The 25,242-nt window shown below is 40.2% G+C and overlaps 2 protein-coding genes across 4 annotated transcripts in view; one reads left to right on the top strand and one right to left on the bottom strand.

The window, feature by feature from the left end:
- Window positions 1-4,590: 4,590 nt before the first annotated feature.
- On the top strand, window positions 4,591-14,711 carry ccnp (cyclin P). The gene is made up of 4 exons (XM_051656210.1): window positions 4,591-4,611; window positions 4,770-4,845; window positions 14,296-14,451; window positions 14,551-14,711. The coding sequence occupies exons 1-4, from the start codon at window positions 4,591-4,593 to the stop codon at window positions 14,709-14,711; spliced, it is 414 nt and encodes a 137-aa protein (XP_051512170.1).
- Window positions 14,712-15,744: 1,033 nt separating this feature from the next.
- LOC127416867 (sodium- and chloride-dependent GABA transporter 2-like) overlaps window positions 15,745-25,242 on the bottom strand; it is a 47,810-nt gene continuing 38,312 nt past the window's right edge. For 2 of the 3 annotated variants that reach the window (XM_051656453.1, XM_051656451.1), the window contains exons 11-14: window positions 24,138-24,240; window positions 20,492-20,592; window positions 19,693-19,863; window positions 15,745-19,478 (exon numbers count right to left, since the gene is read on the bottom strand). In XM_051656453.1, the coding sequence (XP_051512413.1) occupies window positions 19,296-19,478; window positions 19,693-19,863; window positions 20,492-20,592; window positions 24,138-24,240 (558 nt within the window). In that variant the 3' untranslated portion in view covers window positions 15,745-19,295. The remainder of the gene's footprint in view (window positions 19,479-19,692; window positions 19,864-20,491; window positions 20,593-24,137; window positions 24,241-25,242) is intronic. The other variant, XM_051656452.1, reaches the window with a different exon arrangement.

Here is a 25,242-nt window from a genome sequence, read left to right as displayed (position 1 = left end):
GGTCATGTGATTCTAACATGGCTGCCCCCGTGAGGAGACCCTCTCCATTTAGAATAAAAGAGCTTTTAGAAGGTTACTGATATGACTGGAGTCTTCATCTCTTGCGAGTGCTATTGATTTATTAATTTTAAGTAACTTTTTAAATGAAAACATTACTCCATGTACTGCAAATGTTACTAGCTGAAACTAATTTTCTACCTCCTGGGGGCGCATGTGTGCTTTGGGAAGTCTGGATAATTTTAGTGAGTCTGCTCATTTGAACTGTTCATGCCAAAAATGACTCACCGATTAATTTGAGTCCCTGCATAGAAGTCACTGTCTTTTTTTTATTATTGAAATATTTAGTTTAATGCTGCTGTTCATCAGTGTCAGAGAAGCCACTTTGAAACTGTGTATAACTATACTAGGGATGTGCGGAACTACTAATTTTACTGACACTTAAATGAATATTTTGGTGTCAACTAGTCTAAAAATTAAGAAACCCTCAGAAAGAGGCCTGGGTAGCTCAGCGAGAATTGACGCTGACTACCACCCCTGGAGTTGCGAGTTCGAATCCAGGGTGTGCTGAGTGACTCCAGTCAGGTCTCCTAAGCAACTAAATTGGCCCGGTTGCTAGGGAGGGTAGAGTCACATGGGGTAACCTCCTTGTGGTCGCTAAAATGCGTGGTTCTCGCTCTCAGTGGGGTGCATGGTGAGTTGTGCATTGATGCCACAGAGAATAGCGTGAAGCCTCCACATGCACTTCATCTCTGCGGTAACACGCTTAACAAGCCACGCGATAAGATGCGCGGGTTGACGGTCTCATACGCGGAGGCAACTGAGATGCGTCCTCCGCCACCCAGATTGAGGCGAATCACTACGCCACCACGAAGACTTAGAGCGGGCATTCCAAATTGGGCATTCCAAATTGGAGAGGAAAAAAAAAATATTGGTTAAATGGAAATAGGCCCAAGTAATTCTCGATAACACAATTAAATGAAATTCTGTATTTGGTAATCACAAATGACTGTGATTGGTGAAAAATGCAATAACATTTATAATTAGCTAAAAAGAGAAGTTTCATTTGATAGTAATTACAAAACAGATAGTAAAAAAAAACAACAAAAAAAAAACAGCAAACCATGCAGCCTAAGATTGTTTGCTGGTTTTAGCAGGTCTCCCAGTCTGACCAGTTGAAAAGTACTCAAACCCCTCTAAAACCATCCAACTGACAAGGCTGGGAGACCAGCCAAGATGAGGGCTGGTAGTAGATTCCAAAAAGGATCGTTTCCGCTCAGGGGCGTGACATGATCTTTTCTCGTACACAATATCTATCATACTGTAACTAATGTGACGTATGCTTTATTTTGCACTTTTTATTGAAAGATTCCACATGGCAAGTTTATTTTTCTTAAGAATCGAGAACATTTCTCTGGAGTTGAATTTTGGAATCTATGTATTTAATCGATTCCTAAAACCTGGAATCGGAATCAGAGCTGATTCCAAAATTTCTGTAATCGAACAGTCCTAGATTAGACCAGACCAGCCAACCAGTTCAGACTGTATTTAGACTGGATATTCCTAACGTTCTTGCAGCAATCACTATACGCTCCTTTACACCAGAGATGGGGACTCCATCGCTCTGAAGTCACTTTTTAATAGACTTCAGACATGACTACAGACTTGATCTGAAATGACCTTAGACTTGACACAACTCAACAAAAAGGACTTGTGAACATGTAAAGGTCCACTCAGTAACTCTTTTTGTTTGTGTCATCTTGGACTTACAGTGACACCTAGTGGTGTGGATGCAGCATAATTTAAAATCAATAGTTTTCAGTTACAGATGCCATTGTAGAAATTCACTTTTCACAGGCAGTCATGATTTATTTAATCCACCAGTGAAAGTGTCCAATAATAAGACGGTTACTGAGATTAAGCGAGTATTATTCAGCTGGTCATGTGATTCTAAAATGGCAGCCCCCATGAGGGTGCCCCTGCCCCATGTAGAATAAAACAGCTTTTATAAGGTTACTGATATGACGAGTCCTCATCTCATGTGTTTGCTCATGATTTTATGTACACTACCGTTCAAAAGTTTAGGGTCACTTACTCATTCTTTCTTTCTTTATTTATTTATTTCACATTTTAGAATAATAGTGAAGTCATCACAACTATGGGATAATAGAAATGGAAATATTGGAATTATGTTGTGACTAAAAAAATCCAAAATAAATCAAAACTGTGTTATATTTTAGCATCTTCAATGTACTCACCCTTTGCCTAGAATTTGCAGAAATGTACTCTTGACATTTTCTCAACCAACTTCTTGAGGTATCATCCTGGGATGCTTTTTAAACAGTATTGAAGGAGTTCCCATCTATGATGGGCACTTATTGGCTGCTTTTCTTTATTATTTGGTCCAAGTCATCCATTTCAAAAACTTTTTTTTTTTAAATACAATTTTAGTTTTGTAATAAATTAATATGGTGGCACAATTATATTTTTGTCTACAAAAATAATTTCAAACATTTAAGCATATGCCTTCAGATCAAAATATTTTTAAGATCATGAGAAACTTTTCAGGCAAGTGACCCCAAACCAAAAGAAAATTACAACTCATTGTTTAAGAGGTACAACTTTTTTTATGAGTGCACCTTTAAAAAAATGACTTGAATAATTTTAAAAAGTCTGTTCGTTCAAACTGTTCATGCCAAATATGACTAACCAATTAATTTGCACAAAAGTTTTCTTATACTAGCGAAATACGTATTTAGTTTAATGCTGCTGTTCATTAGTGTTGGGGAAGCTACTGTGAAATTGTGTGTAACTCAATTCAGTGTATGAAATGGTATGATAATGAATCGGTCTTCCCAAAACTACTCGCACAGCCGAGTCACAAGATCTCTGGATGTTTATTAGAAACGTTTGTATGGTAAAACAGGTGAGGTCTATCAGTTCTAAAGATTGTTATCTGACATGGAAATGGAAATAGGCCAAAGTATTCTCTACATAACGATTAAATAAAATGCCATATTTGGTTATCACAAACGACTGTGATTGGTACAAAATATGAGACCATTTTTAGTCAGTAAAAGAGAAGCTTCATTTGATAGTAATTGCAACTGATAACAATACCCAACTGGAAAAAAAACCCCCATCAAACCATGCAGCCTAAAACCATTTAACTGACCAGGCTAGGAGTCCAGCTAAGATGAGGGCTTGGAGTCGATTCCAAAAAGAATCAATTCTCAGATTCTGAGGCGTTGGGAATCGATTCCGCTCAGGGGTGTGACATGATTGTGGTTCACAATATCTATCATAACTAGTGTGAAGTATGCTTTATATTGCACTGTTTATTGTAATATTCCACATGGCAAAGTTATTTTTCTTAAGAATTGAGAAAATTTGTCTGGAGTCGAATCTTGAACCTGGAATTTGAATCAGAGTCAATTTCAAAAAATAATTAACAGCCTTAGCTAAGACAAGACCAACCAACCAGTTTAGTTCTTTTTTTTTTAAATTTTTTTTTAGATTGGATATTCCTAACATTCCTACAACATAATCAATATAAGCTTCTTTCCACTGCAAGCGCATCACAGTGCCTGCATCTAAAGCAGCATGTACGAATAACAAAAATGTAAACTCCTTGATTATTGCCATTACTGTGACCTAAATTAATATAAGCTAATTATGTTTCACAATTTAGCATTATTCATTAATTATTGCTGTAATTTACCTTGAAAGTTGAATAAGTTGAAATATAGCTGCCCACATTGATGTTAAAGGCTATTCGTTCATTTGGGAATTAGGGCTGACAAATAGGCTAGATAGCATGCACTTCTCAAAAGGTATTTCAGGATTTGCGAGAGGAAAAAAAACACCACATTCATCCTCTCTTGGCACCTTGTCACTATGAATCATTTCTGTAAAATGCTGTTTATATCTACCTTAACACACTCCCAAAGACTTCTAGACAAGAGCAAAAGCTTGTCTAACAATAAATGGCAAGGCAAGATTGGTCAGTAACTTTTTTTAAGGCAGAGCTTCAGTGAAGGGGTAATTAGTAAGGTTTATTAGTGGCACTGGTGTTAATTAGCTGATGGTATGTCAGTGTGCAGCTGGAGAGTCGGTGCGTGCAGGTAGTTACAGTGTCCAGGTGAATCATGGCTTGAACTTGGTTTTGTGATTCCAGGCAACTGTTGGACCTTCATTTGTTGAGAATGCATGAGAAATCTTCTCTGTAAATCTCAGATTTTCAGTAAAACTCCAGAATGCTTGTAATTTGACCAGTTAAATGATTTTATCCCATTCCCTCACCAGCAGGAAACTTAAGTAGACAAGTATTCATGCGGCCAGTTAACTTTAAGTTGATCAGTTGATGTTTGTAGTAATACTCGTCAAATATAAAAACTACATTTACATATTTGACAGAAGCTTTTATCCAAAACTTAAAAGTGCGTTCAAGCTACACAATTTAACAACATCTTAAAGGTGCAAATGCTTGGCTAACTAAATTTGACAACATTTTAAAAACTGTACATTCATAAAGACTAAGGAAAGACAACTACCCCTGCGGACGTGAGCTCCTGTGTTCTGAGGGAGCGCAGGATGTTTGCTGAAGGAGAAGACGTGAATTGGACCTTGTTATTATATCAAGACATGATTTTTAGGAACCATTCGTTACTGTGAATCTAATAGATAGAAATCACCCAAGTGAACTCTAAATGTTTTTTTTTTTTTTTTCTTCACATTGTGTTCTCACTGTCCAGTTATCCCTGTTTTTCAAGGTTCGGCAGCTTCCCATATCTGCAGAGGATGGGATAATTATGAACTATGCTCAGCAGGACGAGTCAACACCTACAGGTGAATGTAGATGTCTTGATCTATTCTGCTGCTTTGCATAGTCAAATTATATTGTTTAGTGCAGGTGGTTTTAAACATTTATTTATTTATTTATTTAAAACCCAAATATCAGGATTTCCTTGTGAGAGACCCCCTTTCTAAATATAAATGCAGCTATACTGTATATTTCTATGCATTAAGGCCCACTGAAAAATAAGGTTGTCTTTCAAAATGTCATATGGTGAAACCAAGCAAATGTTATGAAAAATACTTTGAATGCACCTTGAATACATGAGCGTACGCACCTTAACCATTACTTCAAATATGTTTCAAATATTTTAAGAATATATATATATAACTGCTTGTGGGAAATGGGATAGCCCCCTCCCAGCAAAAATTAAACTGACTTATCTTTACCTATAGCAGGTGCAGATCAATGCGATGTAGAGGGTGCATCCGCATCTGTAACTGTTGTCACCTTGTACTTTTTGCTGGCAGCAATTTTTCTCAGTGTGCGCTTGTCTTTAATGAGTTTATTGTAAAATGCAGAGCAGTCCAGTCCAAAATTAAGATGTATGAAAAGCATTGCCTTCATGATTGTTACACTGAGTCAAGATTTATCCGGTGTCCATGCTGCAATCAGAATCAGCTTTACTGCCAATTATGCTTACACATACAAGGAATTTTTCTTGGTGACAGGAGCTTCCAGTGTACAACAATACAAAAACAATACAAAAACAGCAGCAAGACATAGATAATAATAAAAAATAATGATACACATAAGTACAAACACACACATACATACATACATACACATGGGTAGTGCAAATCTAATACAATTTGTTATGTACAGTGCAAATGTTTTTATTTTTTTTTTTTTTTTCTCAGAGAAATGAAATGGCAGAAGAGGTTGGATGTGTTGGATAAATATAAGAAAGACTAAACCGTGTATTGCACATAGTTATTGCTCAACTGGGCAATTTAACTGTTCATGAGATGGATAGCCTGAGGGAAAAAACTGTTCCTGTACCTGACGGTTCTGGTGCTCAGAGCTCTGAAGCGTCGGCCAGAAGGCAACAGTTCAAAAAGGTAGTGGGCAGGGTGAGTGGGGTCCAGAGTGATTTTTTCAGCCTTTTTCCTCTCTCTGGAAGTGTAAAGTTCTTGAAGGGGGGGCATGGGGCAACCAATAATCCTCTCAGCAGTCCGAACCGTCCTTTGTAGTCTTCTGATGTCTGATTTTGTAGCTGAACCAAACCAGACAGATATTGAAGTGCAGAGGACAGACTCAATGACTGCTAAGTAAAACTATATCAGCAGTGCCTGTGGCAGGTTGAGTTTCCTCAGCTGGCGAAGGAAGTACAACCTCTGCTGGGCCATTTTCACAATGGAGTCAATGTGTGGCTCCCACTTCAGGTCTTGTGAGATGGTAGTGCCCAGGAACTTGAATGACACCACTGCTGCCACAGTTCTGTTTAGAATGGTGAGGGGGGTCAGTGTTGGGGTGTTTCTCCTAAAGTCCATAATGATCTCCACCGTTTTGAGTGTGTTCAGCTTAAGGTTGTTTTGACTGCGCCAGCTGTTCAACCTCCCTTCTGTATGCAGACTCATCGTCATCTCGGATGAGGCCAATGACAGTGGTGTCATCTGCAAACTTCAAGAGCTTGACAGAGGTGTCCTTGGCGATGCAGTCGTTGGTGTAGAGGGAGAAGAGTAGTGGGGAGGGCACACATCTCTGGGGGGCACCAGTGCTGATTGTACAGGTGCTAGAAGTGAGTTTCCCCTGTCTCACAAGCTGCTGCCTGTCCGTCAGAAAGCTGGTAATCCACTGACAGATAGACATGGGAACAGAGAGTTGGTGTAATTTATTCTGGAGTATAGCTGGGATGATTGTGTTGAAAGCTGAACTGAAATCCACAAAAAGGATGTCCTATGTTGACTGCATCATCCACAAACCTGTTTTCTCGATAAGCAAATTGAAGGGGATCTAGAAAGGGTCCAGTTATGTTCTTCAGGTGGGCCAACACCAGTCTCTCAAATGATTTTATGACCACAGACATCAGGGCAACAGGTCTGTAGTCATTAAGTCCTGTGATTTTTGGTTTCTTTGGGACAGGAATAATGATTGAGCATTTGAAGCAGTATGGGACTTCACACTGCTCCAGTGATCTATTGAAGATCTGTGTGAAGATGGGGGCCAACTGGTTAGCACAGGATCGAAGACACGCTGGTGAGATGCCATCTGGGCCTGAAGCCTTCCTCGTCTTTTCTTTCCGAAAGACATGGCTCACATCATCTTCACAGATCTTAAGTGCAGGTTGAGTAGCAGAAGGGGGGATGAGGGGGGTTGCAGGAGGAGTTGGTGTTTGTGTGAAGTGAAGGTCAGAGTGGGTGTCGGGTGTGAGATTGGGCCTTTCAAATCTGCAGTAGAACACATTCAGGTCATCAGCCAGTTGTTGGTTCCCTACAGGGTTAGGGGTAGGAGTCCTGTAATTTGTGAGTTGTTTCATGCCACTCCACACTGATGCAGGGTCGTTAGTTGAAAACTTGTTTTTCAGCTTCTCAGAGTATCTTCTTTTAGCCACTCTGATTTCCCTGTTCAGTGTGTTCCTGGCCTAATTGTACAAGACTTTATCACCACCCCTGTAAGCATCCTCTTTGGCCTGATGAAGCTGCCTGAGCTCTGCTGTAAACCACGGTTTGTCATTGTTGAACTTTAAATATGTCCTAGTAGGAATGCACATATCCTCACAGAAACTGATATATGATGTAACAGTATCTGTGAGCTCGTCCAGGTCTATGGCTGCAGCCTCAAAAACACTCCAATCTGTGCAATCGAAGCAGGCTTGTAGTTCCCGCTCTGCTTCATTGGTCCATCTCTTCACAGTCCTTACTACTGGCTTGGTTGATTTTAATTTCTGCCTGTAGGTTGGAAGAAGATGAACCAGACAGTGATCAGAGAGTCCCAAAGCTGCTCTAGGGACAGAGCAATATGCATCCTTTATTGTTGTGTAACAATGATCCAGTATGTTCCTGTCTCTGGTGGGGCATGTGATGTGCTATTTGTATTTTGGCAGTTCACATGTGAGATTTGCTTTGTTAAAATCCCCAGAATAATAATAACTGAGTCCGGGTATTGTTGTTCTGTGTCTGTGATTTGATCAGCCAGATGTTGCAGCGCCGCATTCAAACACATGTTTGGTGCGATAAACACACTCACCAGAATAAAGCTGGAAAACTCCCGCGGCAAGTAGAAAGGCTTACAGTTAATAAAGAGCGCTTCCAAATTAGGACAGCACATTCTCTTTAATGTTGTTACATCTGTACACCAACATTGATTTTAAACATTGATTGATTTTTTTATTTCATTGATATAAAAGCATGTTCCATCGCCTCTTGTTTTCCCCTTTTACTCTGCGATGCGATCTGCTCTGAACAGCTGAAAGCCTGGCAGATTTAACACACTGTCCGGAATGTCTTCACTCAGCCAGGTTTCTGTGAAGCACAGGGCAGCAGAGGTTGAAAAGTCCTTGTTTGTGTGGGTGAGATGTAGTTCATCCATTTTGTTAGGAAGAGAGCGGAGATTCGTTAAGTGAATACTCGGCAGTGCTGTTCGAAATCCGTGCTGACGGAGTTTGACCAGCGCACCGGCTCGTCTCCCTCGCCTGCGTCTCTTGAACAGCAGAGAAGCGTGAATTCCAACAAATACTAAAGGCTGAAATCAATGTCTATATGGAGACCAACTGGTCCTCAGTATCCTCTGTTGGTGTGGCTTGGGAGGCACTTAAGGTGGTTCTTAGGGGCCGGATCATACAGTATGCCTCATTCACCAAAAAATCCAAAGCACAAAAACTCGTGGAATTGGAAGGGAATATTAAAAGCGCTAAGGCTGAGCTGAAACACCGAATGTCTTCTAATGGCCTCAGAGAATTGACCCAATTGAAATACAGATATAATACTATTTTGTCATGAAAGGTGGAGTTTTTACTGTTCAGTTGCAAGACAGTCATACTTTGAGTCGGGGAACAAAACAGGGAAGCTTCTGGCTAGATATATAAAACATAGAGAATCTTTTTCTACCATTCCCTCAGTGAAATCTGCTGGTGGTGAAATATTTACCTCGGCCACTGATATTAATAATGCTTTTAAAGAATTCTATCTTGATCTTTATAGTTCCACATCTTCGTCTACTGAAGAGGATATTAGAAACTTTGTGGAACCATTAGAAATTCATAAACTGTCGGCTGAGCAAAAAAATTATCTTGATTCTGAGATAACCTTGGAGGAGCTTGGCAAGGAAATTAAGGCCTTGCCTACAGGCAAAGCTCCTGGGCCAGACGGTTTTGCCGCAGAATTTTTTAGATCTTATGCTACAGAACTGGCTCCACTTCTGCTGGAAGTTTATATGGAAACATTAAAGAATGGAAAGCTTCCGCCAACCATGACTCAAGCCTGGATCAGTCTGATTCTTAAAAAGGACAAAGATCCAAGTGAGTGTAAGAGTTTCCGTCCAATTTCCATGATCCAACTAGACGTTAAAATACTGTCAAATTTTGGCTTACCAATTGAGTAAAGTTATGACATCTCTTATACATATAGATCAGGTGGAGTTTATTCGGGGCCGTAACTCTTCTGATAACATTAGGAGTTTCATAAATGTCATGTGGGCAGTGGCGAACGATCAGACTCCGGTTGCTGCCATCTCGTTTGATCCCGAATAAGCGTTTGATATGGTAGAATGGGATTATCTTTTTAAGATTTTGGAAATGTACGGATTCTGAAATACTTTTATTGGGTGGATTAAGTTACTTTATAGAGACCCGGTTGCGGCAGTACAAACATGGATTAATTTCAGATTATTTTACTCTGGATAGGGGCACTCGGCAGGGTTGCCCACTTCCCACATTATTGTTCTGTCTTGCCCTGGAACCATTAGCAGCCGTGATAAGGAAGGAGTATGATTTTCCAGGGGTGATGGCAGGAGGTGTGGCGCATAAGCTTTTGCTTTACGCAGATGATATTTTATTATTTGTCTCCGACCCTTCTAGATCTATGCCTTGCCTCCACTGAATTATTCATTATTGTTCTAAATTCTCAGGATACAGAGTTAACTGGTCTAAACCCGAAGCTTTGGCTCTGACAGCGTACTGCCCGGTAACGGCTTTTCAGCTGGGTGCCTTCCAGTGGCCCAAACAGGGCATTAAGTATTTGGGTATTTTATTCCCAGCAAATTTGTGATTTAGCTAATTTTGACCCTTTAATACAATGTATTTCAAGTGATGTGGACAGGTGGGCTTCATTATATTTATCTGTGATTGGGAAGGTTAATGTTATTAAAATTCAACTACCTGCTACAGTCTCTCCCTATAGATGCCCCCCCCCCCTATTTCAAGCAATTTGATAGCATAGCGAAGTCCTTCATTTGGAATGGTAAACATCCCAGATTGACAAAGGTGGGCTAGGCCTACCCAAGATTTTGTTTTTATTATGCATTCCGTCTCAGACATTTGGCTCATTGGTTGCTTACACCTGAGAGAGCCCCTCCCTGGTTTTGTATTGAACAGGAAGTTCTTGCCCCTATTTTGCCATTGCAAAGCCTTTGTCAAACTAACCAGAGAAGTTAAGCTGCACCCCGTTATCTCGCATTTGCACGTGGTATGGACAAAAGTGTCCAGAGTGTTTAATTCTGACACTTATTTAAATGTTGCTTTAAGCATATGGCTGAACCCAAAGTTATGAATTAATAAGTCCCCTTTCTGCTAGACAGACTGGATTGTGAGGGAGGTTAATACACTCGGTGACCTATATGAGAGTGGAGTGTTGAGATCCTTTGAAAATATGGTTCAACATTTTGGGATTCCCAGGTATCAATTCTTTAGGTATTTACAACTGTGCCACCTGCTTTGTACTATTTTTGGGAGTAGCATACACCCCCCTAAAGCAGCAGATACTCCAGGAGTGGTGATAACTGCTTTTCCAAAAGGTCATGAGGCATTAGTGTATTATTCCCTGCTAATTCAGAGTCTGGGGGATGGAGCTTCAACTTCTCAAGAGATTATGGGAGAAAGATTTAAACTTGGTATTGGAGGAGGGAGTGTGGGCTAGGATTCTTAAAAACATTAAGTCTACATCTAGAGATGCAAGGGTGCACCTTATGCAATTTAAGATTTTACATCGATTCTATTCGACCCCCCCTAGATTGCATAGGCTGGGTCTTAAAGGCACACCCACCTGCTGGCAATGCCAATCAGAATATGGGGACACAACCCATATTTTTGGTGGTGTGTTAAGATACAAGAATTTTGGTTGAGGGTTCAGAGTTTTATGTGTGACGTGTTGGGTACTCAAATTTCATTTAGCCCCAGACTCTGTATTTTAGGTGATGGGGCGATCATTGATGTAGGGGTAAATTCATGAAGAATTGGGTCCTGGCTGGTGTTATGGCAGACAGGTCATCCTTAGGGGATAGAAGTTGGCTGAAGCGCCCTTATTTCGTGAGTGGTACACGGAGATGGGCAGGGTAGCAGCATTTGAAGAGTTGTCATATAGAAGGCTAGGCAGCATAGATTTGTTCTTCAAGAAATGGGGCAGCTATTTAGCCTTTTTAGAAGGCTCTCGGGGAGGGGCAGTGGAGGGAGACTTGTTTTAAATGTGTGTGTGTGTGTTGCAACCTTTTTTGTTTTTGAATGTATACTTTTTATGTTTTTTTTTTGTGTTTTTTTTTTATGTTTCTAAATATTTTCTGCTGTTTTATTGCCTGTTTGTGTGTCATTGTCAATTGGCATTTGACCACTGGGGTGCCTGTTTGTGTCGGGTGGGGGTGGTAATGTTTGGGGGGAAGGGTTGTAAATGTATATAATTTGATTCCAAATATTCTGTTATGTTTTTTGTTTTTTTATTATTTATTTTTTTATTTGTTATATGGAATCAATAAAAATTGTTAATAACAAAAAAATCTAACTTAGAGCGGGGATTCTGGAGTAGAAGTGTTCGAGGCTGCTCTGAATGTCTTTCCACTCTGGGATGTCTCTCAGTAGGGCCCACTCAAATTGCTCTGTGTTCTACAATGAGCGGCTACAGTTTTGGAGGTAATCCACCGATGCTGAATAAAAGTTTCTCACTGCACAAAAGAAATCATCCGCTCACATGTCACCAGCTTCAACCAGGGCATCCAACTGCTTTTTAATGTCAGAGGGTTTGAATGATTCCTCCAGCCTGGCCTGCAATACTTTTCCCAGTTCATGAATGTGCAAAGCCACTTCTGTGACTGATATGTGATCTTGCTCTACTATCTCCAGTGCATGGTTAAAAGTGGCTGTTTGCTTGAGTGCAAAGCCAGTCCAAAGTTTAGTGCAAGGATCACTGAAAATGTTTCAAACTTTGGGCATTTGTCTTGAGAAAGAAAGCAAGTATGCACACCGACCACTGAAAATGTGTAGTATTCTATTGGTCAAGTAAATATTTTCCTGATTATATTTGAATACATCCATTTGGCTTCAGAAGTAAACTCAGCAAAAAAAGAAATGTCCTCTCAATTTCAACTGCTTTTATTTTCAGCAAACTTAACATGTTGAATCTTTTTATGTTCATACATATATTTACACAACTAAGACATAAACTGAACAAGTTTCACAGACATGTGACTAACAGAAATGGAATAATGTGTCCCTGAACAAAGGGGGGCTCAAAATCAAAAGTAACAGTCAGTATCTAGTGTGGCCACCAGCTGCATTAAGTACTGCAGTGCATCTCCTCCTCATGGACTGTACCGGATTTGCCAGTTCTTGCTGTGAGATGTTACCCCACTCTTCCACCAAGGCACTTGCGAGTTCCCGGACATTTCTGGGGGGGAATGGCCCTAGCCCTCATCCTCCGATCCAACAGGTCCCAGACGTGCTCAATGGGATTGAGATCCGGGCTTTTCGCTGGCCATGGCAGAACACTGACATTCCTGTCTTGCAGGAAATCACGCACAGAACGAGCAGTATGGCTGGCGGCATTGTCATGCTGGAGGGTCATGTCAGGATGAGCCTGCAGGAAGGGTACCACATGAGGGAGGAGGGTGTCTTTCCTGTAATGCACAGTGTTGAGATTGCCTGCAATGACAACAAGCTCAGTCCGATGATGCTGTGACACACCGCCCCAAACCATGACGGACCCTCCACCTCCAAATCGATCCCGCTCCAGAGTACAGGCCTTGGTGTAACGCTCATTCCTTCGATAAACGCGAGTCCGACCATCATCCCTGGTGAGACAAAACCACAACTCATCAGTGAAGAGCACTTTTTGCCAGTCCTGTCTGGTCCAGCGAAGGTGGGTTTGTGCCCATAAGCGACATTGTTGCTGGTGATGTCTGGTAAGGACCTGCCTTACAACAGGCCTACAAGCCCTCAGTCCAGCCTCTCTCAGCCTGTTGCGGACAGTCTGAGCTCTGATGGAGGGATTGTGCATTCCTGGTGTAACTCGGGCAGTTGTTGTTGCCATCCTGTACCTGTCCTGTACGTGTGATATTCGGATGTACCGATCCTGTGCAGGTGTTGTTACACGTGGTCTGCCACTGCGAGGACGATCAGCTGTCCTTCCCATCTCCCTGTAGCGCTGTCTTCGGCATCTCACAGTATGGACATTGCAATTTATTGCCCTGGCCACATCTGCAGTCCTCATGCCTCCATGCAGCATGCCTAAGGCATGATCACGCAGATGAGCAGGGACCCAGGGTATCTTTCTTTTGGTGTTTTTCAGAGTCACTAAAAAGGTCTCTTTAGTGTCCTAAATTTTTATAACTGTGACCTTAATTGCCTACCGTCTGTGAGCTGTTAGTGTCTCAAAGACCGTTCCACAGGTGCATGTTCATTAATTGTTTATGGTTCATTGAACAAACATGGAAAACATTGTTTAAACCCTTTACAATAAAGATCTGTAAAGTTATTTGGATTTTTACAAAATTATCTTTAAAAAACAGTTTATTTAGATTAAATAAGTTTAGATTATTTCTAGTTTCCTTTGTGATTTTTGGAGCCACAAAGGTCTAATCAGAATGATGATGCGTTGTATGGACCTACGGAGCTGAAATATTCATCTAAAAATCATAATTTGTGTTCTGCAGATGAAAGTCATACACATCTGGGATATCATGAGGGTGAATAAATAATGAGAATTTTCATTTTTGGGTGACCTATCCCTTTAACAAAAATGGTTATGCCTTATGCATGTTTCAGAATCTCCCAACAGCCTTGTCAGTGGATGTTGAATACTGAGATTTCAAATATGAGTCAATTTAATAAATGTTTGCAAAATAGCTGAATTTAAATAAACATCATTTTGCACCATCTTATCAAACTGTATTTTGTTAATTATGTCTATATCTGCATTATATCCGATATCCTACTTTCTAGATATCAGATCATTGGCCGTTAAAAGAAATCATATCGGACGACTGCTAATTATGATGGCTGCTTTATTACCTCTCTTCAGGAAGTGTTTCAGTTCTCAGAGGAAACACTGTATCTGGCGGTACACCTGTTGAATCGAACACTGAGGCTCATCAAAGTGTCCATCTCTGGCCTGCAGTTGCTGGGTGTGGTTTGTCTCTTTCTGGCTGCCAAGGAGGAGGAATGCCTATTACCAGAGGTACACAAGCAATTTAACAAATCCGTTCAGTGTAAACTGACCACATTAATGTGTCCGTGTTTCATAAAAGATTACACATTTGTGTTTGTCTGGTGTCAGAGCTGTGCTATCTGATGGAGAACACCTACAGTAAGAAACAGCTGCTCCGGATGGAGAGGAGAGTTTTAACTGGGCTCAAGTTTGATCTTTATCTCTGTCCCTCTCTTCACTTTCTTCTCATCCCTGCTTCCGTAGCACACTGCAGTGACAAGGTCAGCTAACACTTTGATAATACAACATTGGTTAACGGGTCTAGTGTTAATGAATGGATGAGGTGTACCATGCATTTACGGATTAGAAAGCTTGGTAGAGCTTGGTATGCAGGTGTTATTTGTATCTGTGTTATCTGGTCAAGTGACTGTTTTCACATGCATTTAATTTGCCTTGGTATTATGTGTATACCAGCATAATTTCGGTCATCAGTCACCCTGCTCTTTCAATATCATCAACATCTGTATCGGCTATGAAAAAAAAAAACATTAGTCAACAATCAGCTTACACTACAGCATGGTACCAAAATAAATCTCTTCAGGTGGTGTGGATGGCACGATACTGTAGGGCTTTACTGGTTGTTTAGATCAATGTTACTATCAGAAATAATTTATAATTATTTATTTAGTTATTAATTAATATTTAAATTAATTAATTGAATCTAACTCATTAAAACCTCATATGGGGCTCCAGTAAATGTAGTGTTCTACGTTTAGGAGTAAGTTTGGTTATTAGCAATAATTAATAATTATCAAAGATAATTATTAATTATTAAAATCAATAGAACATTGATGAGAATCAGTGTTAGCTTTTTTTTTTTAATCCTTTAAATCAACAATTATCAAAGATAATCGTTAATGGTTAACATCGATGAAACAATAATTCAAATTAACACTAGCTTACTGATCATTCAAATTCAACAATCATCAAAGATAATTATCAATTATCAAAAATCAACAGAATATTAATAAGGATTAACATTGACGGGGCACCACCCTGAAATCAGGGACTAATAACCAGATAGTAAAACAGTCTCAATATTAGAATGTTTTCTTAGGAAAATCGACATCCGATGAATATTGATTTTCGGGAAAAAAAACAATGAATGAAGGCTTGAATCCGAGTACTGACATCCCGTCAACATGACACAGGCGTATGCAAAACAAACCAAAACACTTCTCTTTGTAATATAAACAAAGTTTATTTATGCAGTAATATCAATTAATAATTAATACAATGCAGTCAATAAACTTCTGACTTACAACTACAAACTAAACAGTGATATGATTAGATATGGAAACTAAAATAATCCTATAACACATAAGGTGTGTGTGTGTGTGTGTGTGTGTGTGTGTGTGTGTGTGTGTGTGTGTGTGTGTGTGTGTGTGTGTGTGTGAGGAGGGACGTGCACAAAATGGCGGACGTGACTCTCGTGGAGAGTATGTCACGCGAGACTTCCGGCCACGGAATATGGCCGCGAATGTGGGCGGAGAGAAACCAGTCAATGCCGTCTACCAGTTACCGCGTGTATCCGCTTGTACGATAGCTTAGGGACAAAGCTGAGCTTTATCACGAAGCTATCTACGAGCCAAAAATGTGTGCCAGAATGTTTGTGAGGGGTCGCGTGTGTGTGTGGTTAGTACGAGAGAGAGAGAGAGATAGAGGATTAAGTGACGGCCCAAAAGCTGATTTCGCGATCGTGGGAGATAAAGGAGCTGTTAGTTTATCACTCAGAGACGCGGTGGACTGCTCGTAAACAGTCCCGCGTTCTTTGATTCTTTAATGGATAAACTCAGTTTGCCGGTCACACCCGTGATGGCGGAAATGCACAACAGCCCACTGTGGTTGGACCACAATACAGCAAATCAAATTCGTGAAAATTAATACCCTGAGTATTAATAATGAGCGGACATGGCGGTCCATAAACTGTACAAGCAAAAACCTTGAAACACAAGAATAACACACTATATTATTCTATCTCTGTCTGAGAGTTCGATCCTTTAGTGAGCAAGGCTTCATGGGATTTGTAATCTGTTTTGGACTCCCTTTGTTTGATTTTGGCGCGATTTTTATCAGTAAGATTTACGACTTGTTATGTGGGGGCCTGAGTTAGGTTTTACGACTGTGTTAGGCCTGCCTTTGTCTTCTATCTGAATACATGAGGCCCAACACTATCCTTCTCATGAACAGATAAAACTGCCCCATTGAGAGTAATTAATGTGCAATATACAGCTTAGACTTTTTATATTATCGAACACATCCAACCTCTTCTGCCATTACATTCCCTTGCGCTGTACATAACCGATTTGTATTTAGATTTGCACTACGTATGTGTGTGTCTGTATGTGTGTATATATGTATGTATACAGTTGTGCTCAAAAGTTTGCATACCCTTGGAGAATTGGTAATATATGTACCATTTTTAAAGAAAACATTAGTGAGCAGGCAAAACACATTTCTTTTATTTCTTATGGGATTCATATTCAACTGTAGGTTATAACAGAATGGCACAATCATAAAACAAAACATGGCAACAAAGAAAAAAAATGCAAAGTCTGCATACCCTTAGTTCTTAATACTGTGTATTGCCCCTTTAGCATCAATGACAGCGTGCAGTCTTTTGTAGTAGTTGTCTATGAGGCCCCAAATCCTTGCAGGTGGTATAGCTGCCCATTCGTCTTGGCAAAATGCCTGCAGGTCGTGCAAAGTCTTTGGTCGTCTTGCATGAACCGCAAGTTTGAGATCTCCCCAGAGTGGCTCGATGATACTAAGGTCAGGAGACTGTGATGGCCACTCCAGAACCTTCACCTATTTCTGCTGTAACCACTGGAGGGTCATCTTGGCCTTGTGCTTAGGGTCATTGTCGTGCTGGAATGTCCAGGAGCATCCCATGCGCAGCTTTCGTGCAGAAGAATGCAAATTGTCTGCCAGTATTTTCTGATAACATGCTGCATTCATCTTGCCATCAATTTTCACAAGATTCCCCGTGCCTTTAGAGCTCACACACCCCCAAAACATCAGTGAGCCACCACCATGCTTCACAGTGGGGATGGTATTCTTTTCACTATAGGCCTTGCTGACCCCTCTCCAAACATAGCGCTTATGGTTGTGACCATAAAGCTCTATTTTGGTCTCATCACACCAAATTACAGTGTGCCAGAAGCTGTGAGGCATGTCAAGGTGTTGTCAGGCATATTTTAACTGGGATTTTTTGTGGCATTGGTGCAGTAAAGGCTTCTTTCTGGCAACTTGACCATGCAGCTCATTTTTGTTCAAGTATCGTCGTATTGTGTCTTTTTCCAGAGCAGCCTGTATTTCTTACCTATTTCATAGGTTACCTTTGGGTATTTCTTTGTATCCCGAACAATTCTTCTGGCAGTTGTGGCTGAAATCTTTCTTTGTCTACCTGACCTTGGCTTGGTATCAAGAGATCTCCGAATTTTCCACTTCTTAATAAGTAATTGAACAGTACTGACTGGCATTTTCAAGGCTTTGGATATCTTTTTATATTCTTTTCCATCTTTATAAAGTTCCATTACCTTGTAACGCAAGTCTTTTGACAGTTCTTTTCTGCTCCCCATGGCTCAGTATCTAGCCTGCTCAGTGCATCCACGTGAGAGCTAACAAACTCATTGACTATTTATACACAGACACTAATTGCAATTTAAAAGGCCACAGGTGTGGGAAATTAACCTATAATTGCCATTTAAACCTGTGTGTGTCACCTTGTGTGTCTGTAACAAGGCCAAACATTCAAGGGTATGTAAACTTTTGATCAGGGCCATTTGGGTGATTTCTGTTATCATTATGATTTAAAAAGGAGCCAAACAACTATGTGATAATAAATGGCTTCATATGATCACTATCCTTAAATAAAAGATCAGTCATATTTTCAAAATCAATGCCAAAATGTCACAATTTCTGCCAGGGTATGCAAACTTTTGAGCACAACTCTAGGTAGGTAGGAAGGTAGGTAGAGATATATATATTTGTTTGTTTTTTTTATTCAATTTTTAAATATTTTTTAAAAGTCTTGTTGCTGTTTTGTATTGTTGTGTACTGGAAGCTCCTGTCACCAAGACAAATTCCTTGTATGCGTAAGCATACTTGGCAATGAAGCTCATTCTGATTCTGATATTGGTGCGAAATTGGTGCACAATCCACATAGAAAAGATCTGTTTTCATTCCAGCTCAAAAACGGCTACCATATCGGTAATCGGTGAATTTTCCCCCTCTAAAATCAGTATCGGTCTCAAAAATCCCCTATCGGTCAGGCTCTAAACATGAGTAGTAGTAGCAAAGTGGACATGATCTCATCATCTGTCAGACAGGACAACACGTTTTTCTCAGGAACTTTGCAGCTGCATCAAACACAACTGTGACACATTAAAATGTACAACAAAACAGCGACAGTTGTTTTCACTTCATTGCTGACGGAAGGTTACAAGGAGGACAGGAGACACACACACACACACACACTTTCAGTCAAAACTTTGTTGGCCACAACACGTAGACCCTCTAATTTAGAATACTTAAACGCCGAAATGTCTGTGTTTTCTACCAAAGGTATTAAAGACTAACATTATCTTTAATTACATTATTTACATAGGCTATACAAGTGAGAAGGCGAAAAAAAAATAGCAAATTAATTTTTTCTTTGTGACAAAAGTGTTTAATGAAATGATACACAATACTGCACAATTTCATGGCTGGTAAGAAATATTTATAGCCAGTCAAACACCATTGTGGAAAAAAGTTAACTTTGAGCTCTGGTTTGAAATGTTACTGAATAATCCTTTCTGCTTTTAACTGGTCTATTGAAAAGATGGACCACAGGATATACGAGTGTTTGAATTTTTGTTTTCCTTCATTTGGTTTTCTTCTGTGCTGCTGACCAAGTCTTCCATTTCTGCGGTCAAAATCATTTCCTGTATTTCAGCTGGTTGCTTACAGGTGAGCGGGAGGTTTGTGTCAGGACTACACAGGTGAAGCAAACGCTGTCAAGAAACACAAACACAGGGAAACAATATTACACTTGTAACAGTTCGATAGAACTGAATTCTGAGATCATATTAGATTGTTTTACTCTGGATTAGTTTTGCAGATTAGCTTTGTTGCAATAGTTAAAAATGTACATCACTTCCTTGATGACATCTTGGTGGTTTGTTTATCTTTAAAAATGAAAGTGATGAACATGTTTTTCATCCTCACCTGTTTCAGGCTCCCTTTGCCATCAATAAGTCGGACCAGTACCCATCCAGGCACCAACAGAATGGAGGACAGGGCCAGCAGCCAGCCGAGTGCATACGCCCAGCTTGGATACACATATGAGCGGTTGAAAGTCAGGGGCTTGTATTCAACCAGAGAACAGATAAAAGATGCCTAAGAACGGACAGAGGAGAAAGAGAAATTGTGAAGAAATTATTGGAAAAAGGAGAATGAGACCAGACATGTCTGAGCTTAAGCTGATGTGGTAAAGTTATCCTTCAGGCAAAAATATACAACCAAATAATAGCCATTAAAACATTATGGGAGTAATTCACCAAGAAAAAAAATTAACCACTGAGAGCACCATATATTTGATTTACATATTGGGAAATGCACCAACTGAATCAGTGTTAAACACCATTTTTTTTGTGTGTGTGCAGTTCCTGAACTTGTGGGCCATTTTTGAGTGCTAGGTTGTGGAGGATGCAGAGGATGGATCTATCCTGTCTGCTGGAACTGTACAGCATCACTCCAACACTGATGCAGGCACGCCTGAATTGGCCAGTTATACAGTAATGCTCTTCTCCATCATTTGATCATCATTTTATGAGTTACCATGATCAATACAAAATGTACACAAACAAAAGCTATTTTTAATTCTGTTTATCGCTTGCTTTCCACAGGCGGTTATAGTGTGAAGTTGACTGCACAGCTGTATAATTAAGTCACCCCTGATTGACTTTATGACCAAAATAAACCATATGTGAAGCTCAAACATATAATGAAATACAGAGGCATTTACCAGGGACACAAGAGGAGTCAGATATTTCCAGCACAACTTGAATATGCAGTTGGGCCGTGATCTTGTCATGTCTTCAATGGCGTCAAACATTCTCTCAGCCCCTGTGGTATATAGAGGAGAAATTAACTTCACTGGTTTTCCAATGCTGTTACTGTAGTCCATTTGACTAATTTTAGGTGGTTTTATTACATATTAACTTGATATGTACTCTCGGTCTCTGGTTAATGAGTCATATACATTTAATTTCACAAGTTCACTGATTCAAATAGTCCTGGAGCACATTTAAGTTAAATGTATTTGGTGTGCTGTCCATAATGGAGGGGCTTGAGCACAGGATTCGGTTTGAGCTCTTAGATCTCCCAATTTTGAAATATAAAAGGTGGAGATAGGGAGGTTGAGGGATGCCTGAAGAATCGTCACCAGTGCGAGGGAAGCAGCAGCTTATACATCCTTGGGATATGATTGGCAGGCATAGGATGAACAAGCAAGCTCCTCCCGAATTTACGTTTGGAACTTCATTATTCTTTTTTCCTGAGGTGGATGTATTTAATGTTTTATTTTATTTATTATTTTGTTTCTCTCAATACATAATTTAGCTTCTTATTTTTTGTTTCAAGATGGTGCCGCAGATGGCTGCTTTGGTGTGGAGCTCTCTAGTGTTTTTGTTCTTTTTGTTTGTTTGTCATGTTTTTTGTAACTCTTTCCCAGTCATTTCACCAGGGATGAATATTCGGGAGAGCATAGCTGATAATTTTTTGGCAGTGTTTGATTATTCGGACGTTTTATTAGATATCTTAGTTGGAGGTGCAGCTGTGCTTTACAAGTGATCTAAAATACGTACACGAGGGAAGCGAGCCGGCGCGCTTTTGAAGCTTCGTCAATGTGGCTTTAGGACTCTGCTGCCGAGTATTCATCTGGCGAATGTCCGCTCCCTCGCCAACAAAATAGACAAACTGCTTCTGCTCACTCAAACAAATAAGTGCTTTTCTTACTCAGCTGCTCTGTGTTTCACGGAAACGTGGCTGAATGAAGCCATCCCAGACAGTGTGGATCACATTGCAGAATCATCAGGGAAAACGAGAGAGAGTGGAACAGGCTTTTACATCAATGAAAATTGGTGTACAGATGTAACAGTGTTGAAGATGTGCTGTCCTAATTTAGAAGCACTCTTCATCAACTGTAAGCCTTCTACTCACCGTGGGAGATTTCCTCGTTCATTCAGGTGAGAGTTTATATCCTGCCAAAATCATGCGTGAATGCAGCATTGCAACAGCTGGCTGATCAAATCACAGACACGGAGCAACAACACCTGGACACACTTATTATTATTCTGGGAGATTTTAATAAAGCCAACCTCACCCACCAAAATACAAACACATCACATGTCCCACCAGAGACAGAAATATACTGGACAACTGCGACACCACTGTAAAAGATGCATATCGCTCTGTCCCACATGCAGTTTTAGGACTCTCTGATCACTGTCTGGTTCATCTTCTCCTGACCTACAAGCAGAAACTAAAATCAGCTAAGCCTGTAGTAAGGACTGTAAAGAGATGGACCAATGAAGCAGAGCTGGAACAACAAGCCTGCTTTGGCTGCACTGATTGGTGTGTTTTTTTGGCAGCAGCCACAGACCTGGACGAGCTCACAGATACTATGACATCATATATCAGTTTCTGTAAGGATGTGTGCATCCCCTACTAGGACATTTTTATCATCCAATAATGATAAACCATGGTTTACAGGAAAACTCAGACAGCTTCGTCATGCCAAAGAGGATGCTTACAGAAGTGGGGATAAAATATTGTACAACCAGGCCAGGAACACACTGACTAAGGAAATCAGAGTGGCTAAAAGAACCTACTCTGAAAAGCTGAAAAAACTGTTTTCAGCCAGCGATCCTGCATCTGTGTGGAAAGGCCTGAAAAGCATCACCATGTACAAGACACCTCCACCTCGATCTGTATAGAGTTAACTAATGCCTGATGAACTGAATGTGTTTTCCTGCAGGTTTGAAAAGCCCAGTCTCACACCCCCCTCCCCGCTCTTCACTTCACACACACACACCAGCACCTCCTGGAACCCCCCTCCTCCCCCCTCCTGCTACTCAATATGCACTTATGATCTGTGAGGGGGATGTGTGCTGGTCTTTTGGAAACAAAAGACTAGGAAAGCTTCAGACCCAGACAGTGTTTCACCTGCCTGTCTGAATGTCTACACTGACCAGCTGGCCCCCATCTTCACACAGACCTTCAATAGATCACTGGAGCAGTGTGAAGTTCCTGCTGCTTCAAACACTTCACCATCATTCCGGTCCCCAAAAACCCCAAAATCACAGGACTTACACTGCAAATAATGATTTTCAAGACAAGTATTTTTCTCTTGTTTTCCTGTAAAATTATCTAAACATTCTTAAAACGTGATTTATTTACTTGTCATGCAAAATGGGATAAGATATTAAGCCTTAAACCAGAAAAAAAATAAATAAAAATCTGCCAGTGGGGTAAGCAAAATAAACTTAATTCAAAGTGAAAACAAGTTTATTTTGCTTACCCCATCCAGACATCCAGGCACCAGAATAGTTTTTACCCCTCTCTCTAACTCCTAAAATTAAAATGGACAGTTTTTGCTGCTGTGCCTTTTAAGAAAGGGCTAGGAGGGTTGACTAGTCAATTAGTGAGGTTGGCTAGTGAGTTAAACATTTTTAACTCTTGGAGAGCATTTTTCCCTGTTCATAGCTTGCTGTGCTTTAGCTTGCAAATAGACAGCTCAGTAAGACACTCTCAGAGACATATTGTGCCTTTAATACTTTAGTTTTAGTCCTTTTATGCACTACTGTTTCAGTCATCAAAGAATTGGACAAACTCCTGACTTATCATGAAAATTGGTAGGCTAGTATTGCACATTGCAACCTTGTGTTTTTAAGACTTGAGAAACAGCGCTTTACTGCACTTGCTCAAAGGCTGCGGAACTGAAACATAACATAAAACACATAGACGCACACACACAGTGGCTGCATGAGCGTCTCTCTCTCTCCTTCAACTCCTGGGTTTCGGTACCAGTGTAACAAATTTCTTAGGATGGGGTGCAAGGAGGAAGCGGGAGATGGCGAAATTAAACTCGGAAAGGTAATTTATTTTCACAACTCAAACAATTAGCTTTTCAGTGCAACTTAGCACACACCCTTTCAGTGTGTGTCTGTGGGTAGTTCACACTCCTCACTGGTGTCCGGATCCCTTTTAAAGCCCATCTCCACTCTCACTGCAGTGACAAACAGCTGTTAGAGACAATCATTGCCAGGTGATGATCCTTAACCTTCTCATCTCCTGATCTCACTCTCCATTCACAAGCCAGCGCTCGACCACGCCCCCACCACCACAGACAGACTTTCCCATTTTGTACTCTCATTGTTAGGAAAATTAGGAATAAAAGCATCTATTCTACTTCCATTACAGGGCATGCCAAGTTTCCGAATACCAGACAGACGTTGATGTGTAAATGTGGATGTGCACGTTCAAATGTATGCACCTGTCTGATGTCAGAATTTTGCGCAATTGTGAAACAAGCCTGTTTTACTGCTTAGGTTTTTGGTCTTTTTACTCATGTTATGACTCCAAGTTTCTGTAGCTTGTGTGCGACTCACCAAAGATCCAACCCATGGCCAGAGACTCAAACACAGTGAGGAAAAGAAGACAGGCTCCACTGCAGGCATAGTAGTCAAACAACTGGAATACATACATTCCCCCCTGCAGGTCACAATACAACATTACAACTGTGGAATGAAAGTAAATTTGACATTTCTCTCTTCCGACTGCCATAATCCACCTCTCTCTATTTTTTCTCTGGTTTGGAAAGTCATGGAAACATAATAGTGGATTTTTCTGTTACTGTTGGAGCAACTGGGGATGCAAAAATAATATTTGCTGTGGTCTCCTATAGAAGTTTACCCCACTGTTGTTTACTTCTGCGTTCCAAACATGGAAATGTGAAAAGGGTCCATAGGCTATCTGGAATAGCATTTTCCCCCCAATATCATACTTGAATATTGATAGGTTTCTCACCCACACCTATCATATCATTTCTGAAGATATGGATTTAACTACTGGAGTCATATGGATTACTTTTATGGTGCCTGCATTTGCTTTTTGGCACCCATTTACTTGCATTGTACTGACCTACAGAGCTGAAAATATTCTTCTAAAAATCATAATTTGTGTTCTGCAGAGGAAAGGAAGTCATACACATTTGGGATGGAATGAGGGTGAGTTAATGATGAGAGAACTTTCATTTTTCAGTGAACTACTGAAAATGGGTCAGCCATAATTTAATATTCCATCATCATTTTCCCCTCATGTTGTTCCAAACCCGTGTGACCCTTTGTATTCTGTGAAACACAAAATATGTTAGACAGAATTTTAGGGACTGACATTCTCGGTCACCATTCACTTTCAAAATATATATCACTGAAAGTAAATGGTGACCACGGCTAACATTCTATCTAAAATCTCATTGTGTTGCATGGAAGAAAGAAAGTCATATGGGTTTGGAAAAAACATGATGGTGAATGACAGAATTTCCATTAATAATAATAATAAAAAAAATAATAATTCTGTAATACATGTTAAATATGTATTATGAAATGGAATATAATGGGGAGTTAATGTCCATTATGTCATTTGTGAAAGTAATGAGTTACTCACTACTTGAGTACTCTTTTAATTGGATACTTTCTTACTCTTAATCAAGTA

Source organism: Myxocyprinus asiaticus, chromosome 26 (assembly GCF_019703515.2).
Source record: "Myxocyprinus asiaticus isolate MX2 ecotype Aquarium Trade chromosome 26, UBuf_Myxa_2, whole genome shotgun sequence".
Classification (NCBI taxonomy): domain Eukaryota; kingdom Metazoa; phylum Chordata; class Actinopteri; order Cypriniformes; family Catostomidae; genus Myxocyprinus; species Myxocyprinus asiaticus.
This window is presented reverse-complemented; position numbering and strand designations above follow the sequence as displayed.

Bases quoted from the DNA above. Each gene is read 5' to 3' on its own strand.
- ccnp (XM_051656210.1), top strand. From the start codon at position 4,591: ATGTTTGCTGAAGGAGAAGAC. The intron at 4,612-4,769 runs GTGAATTGGACC...CTGTTTTTCAAG, and splicing joins TGTTTGCTGAAGGAGAAGAC to GTTCGGCAGCTTCCCATATC. The intron at 4,846-14,295 runs GTGAATGTAGAT...ACCTCTCTTCAG, and splicing joins GGACGAGTCAACACCTACAG to GAAGTGTTTCAGTTCTCAGA.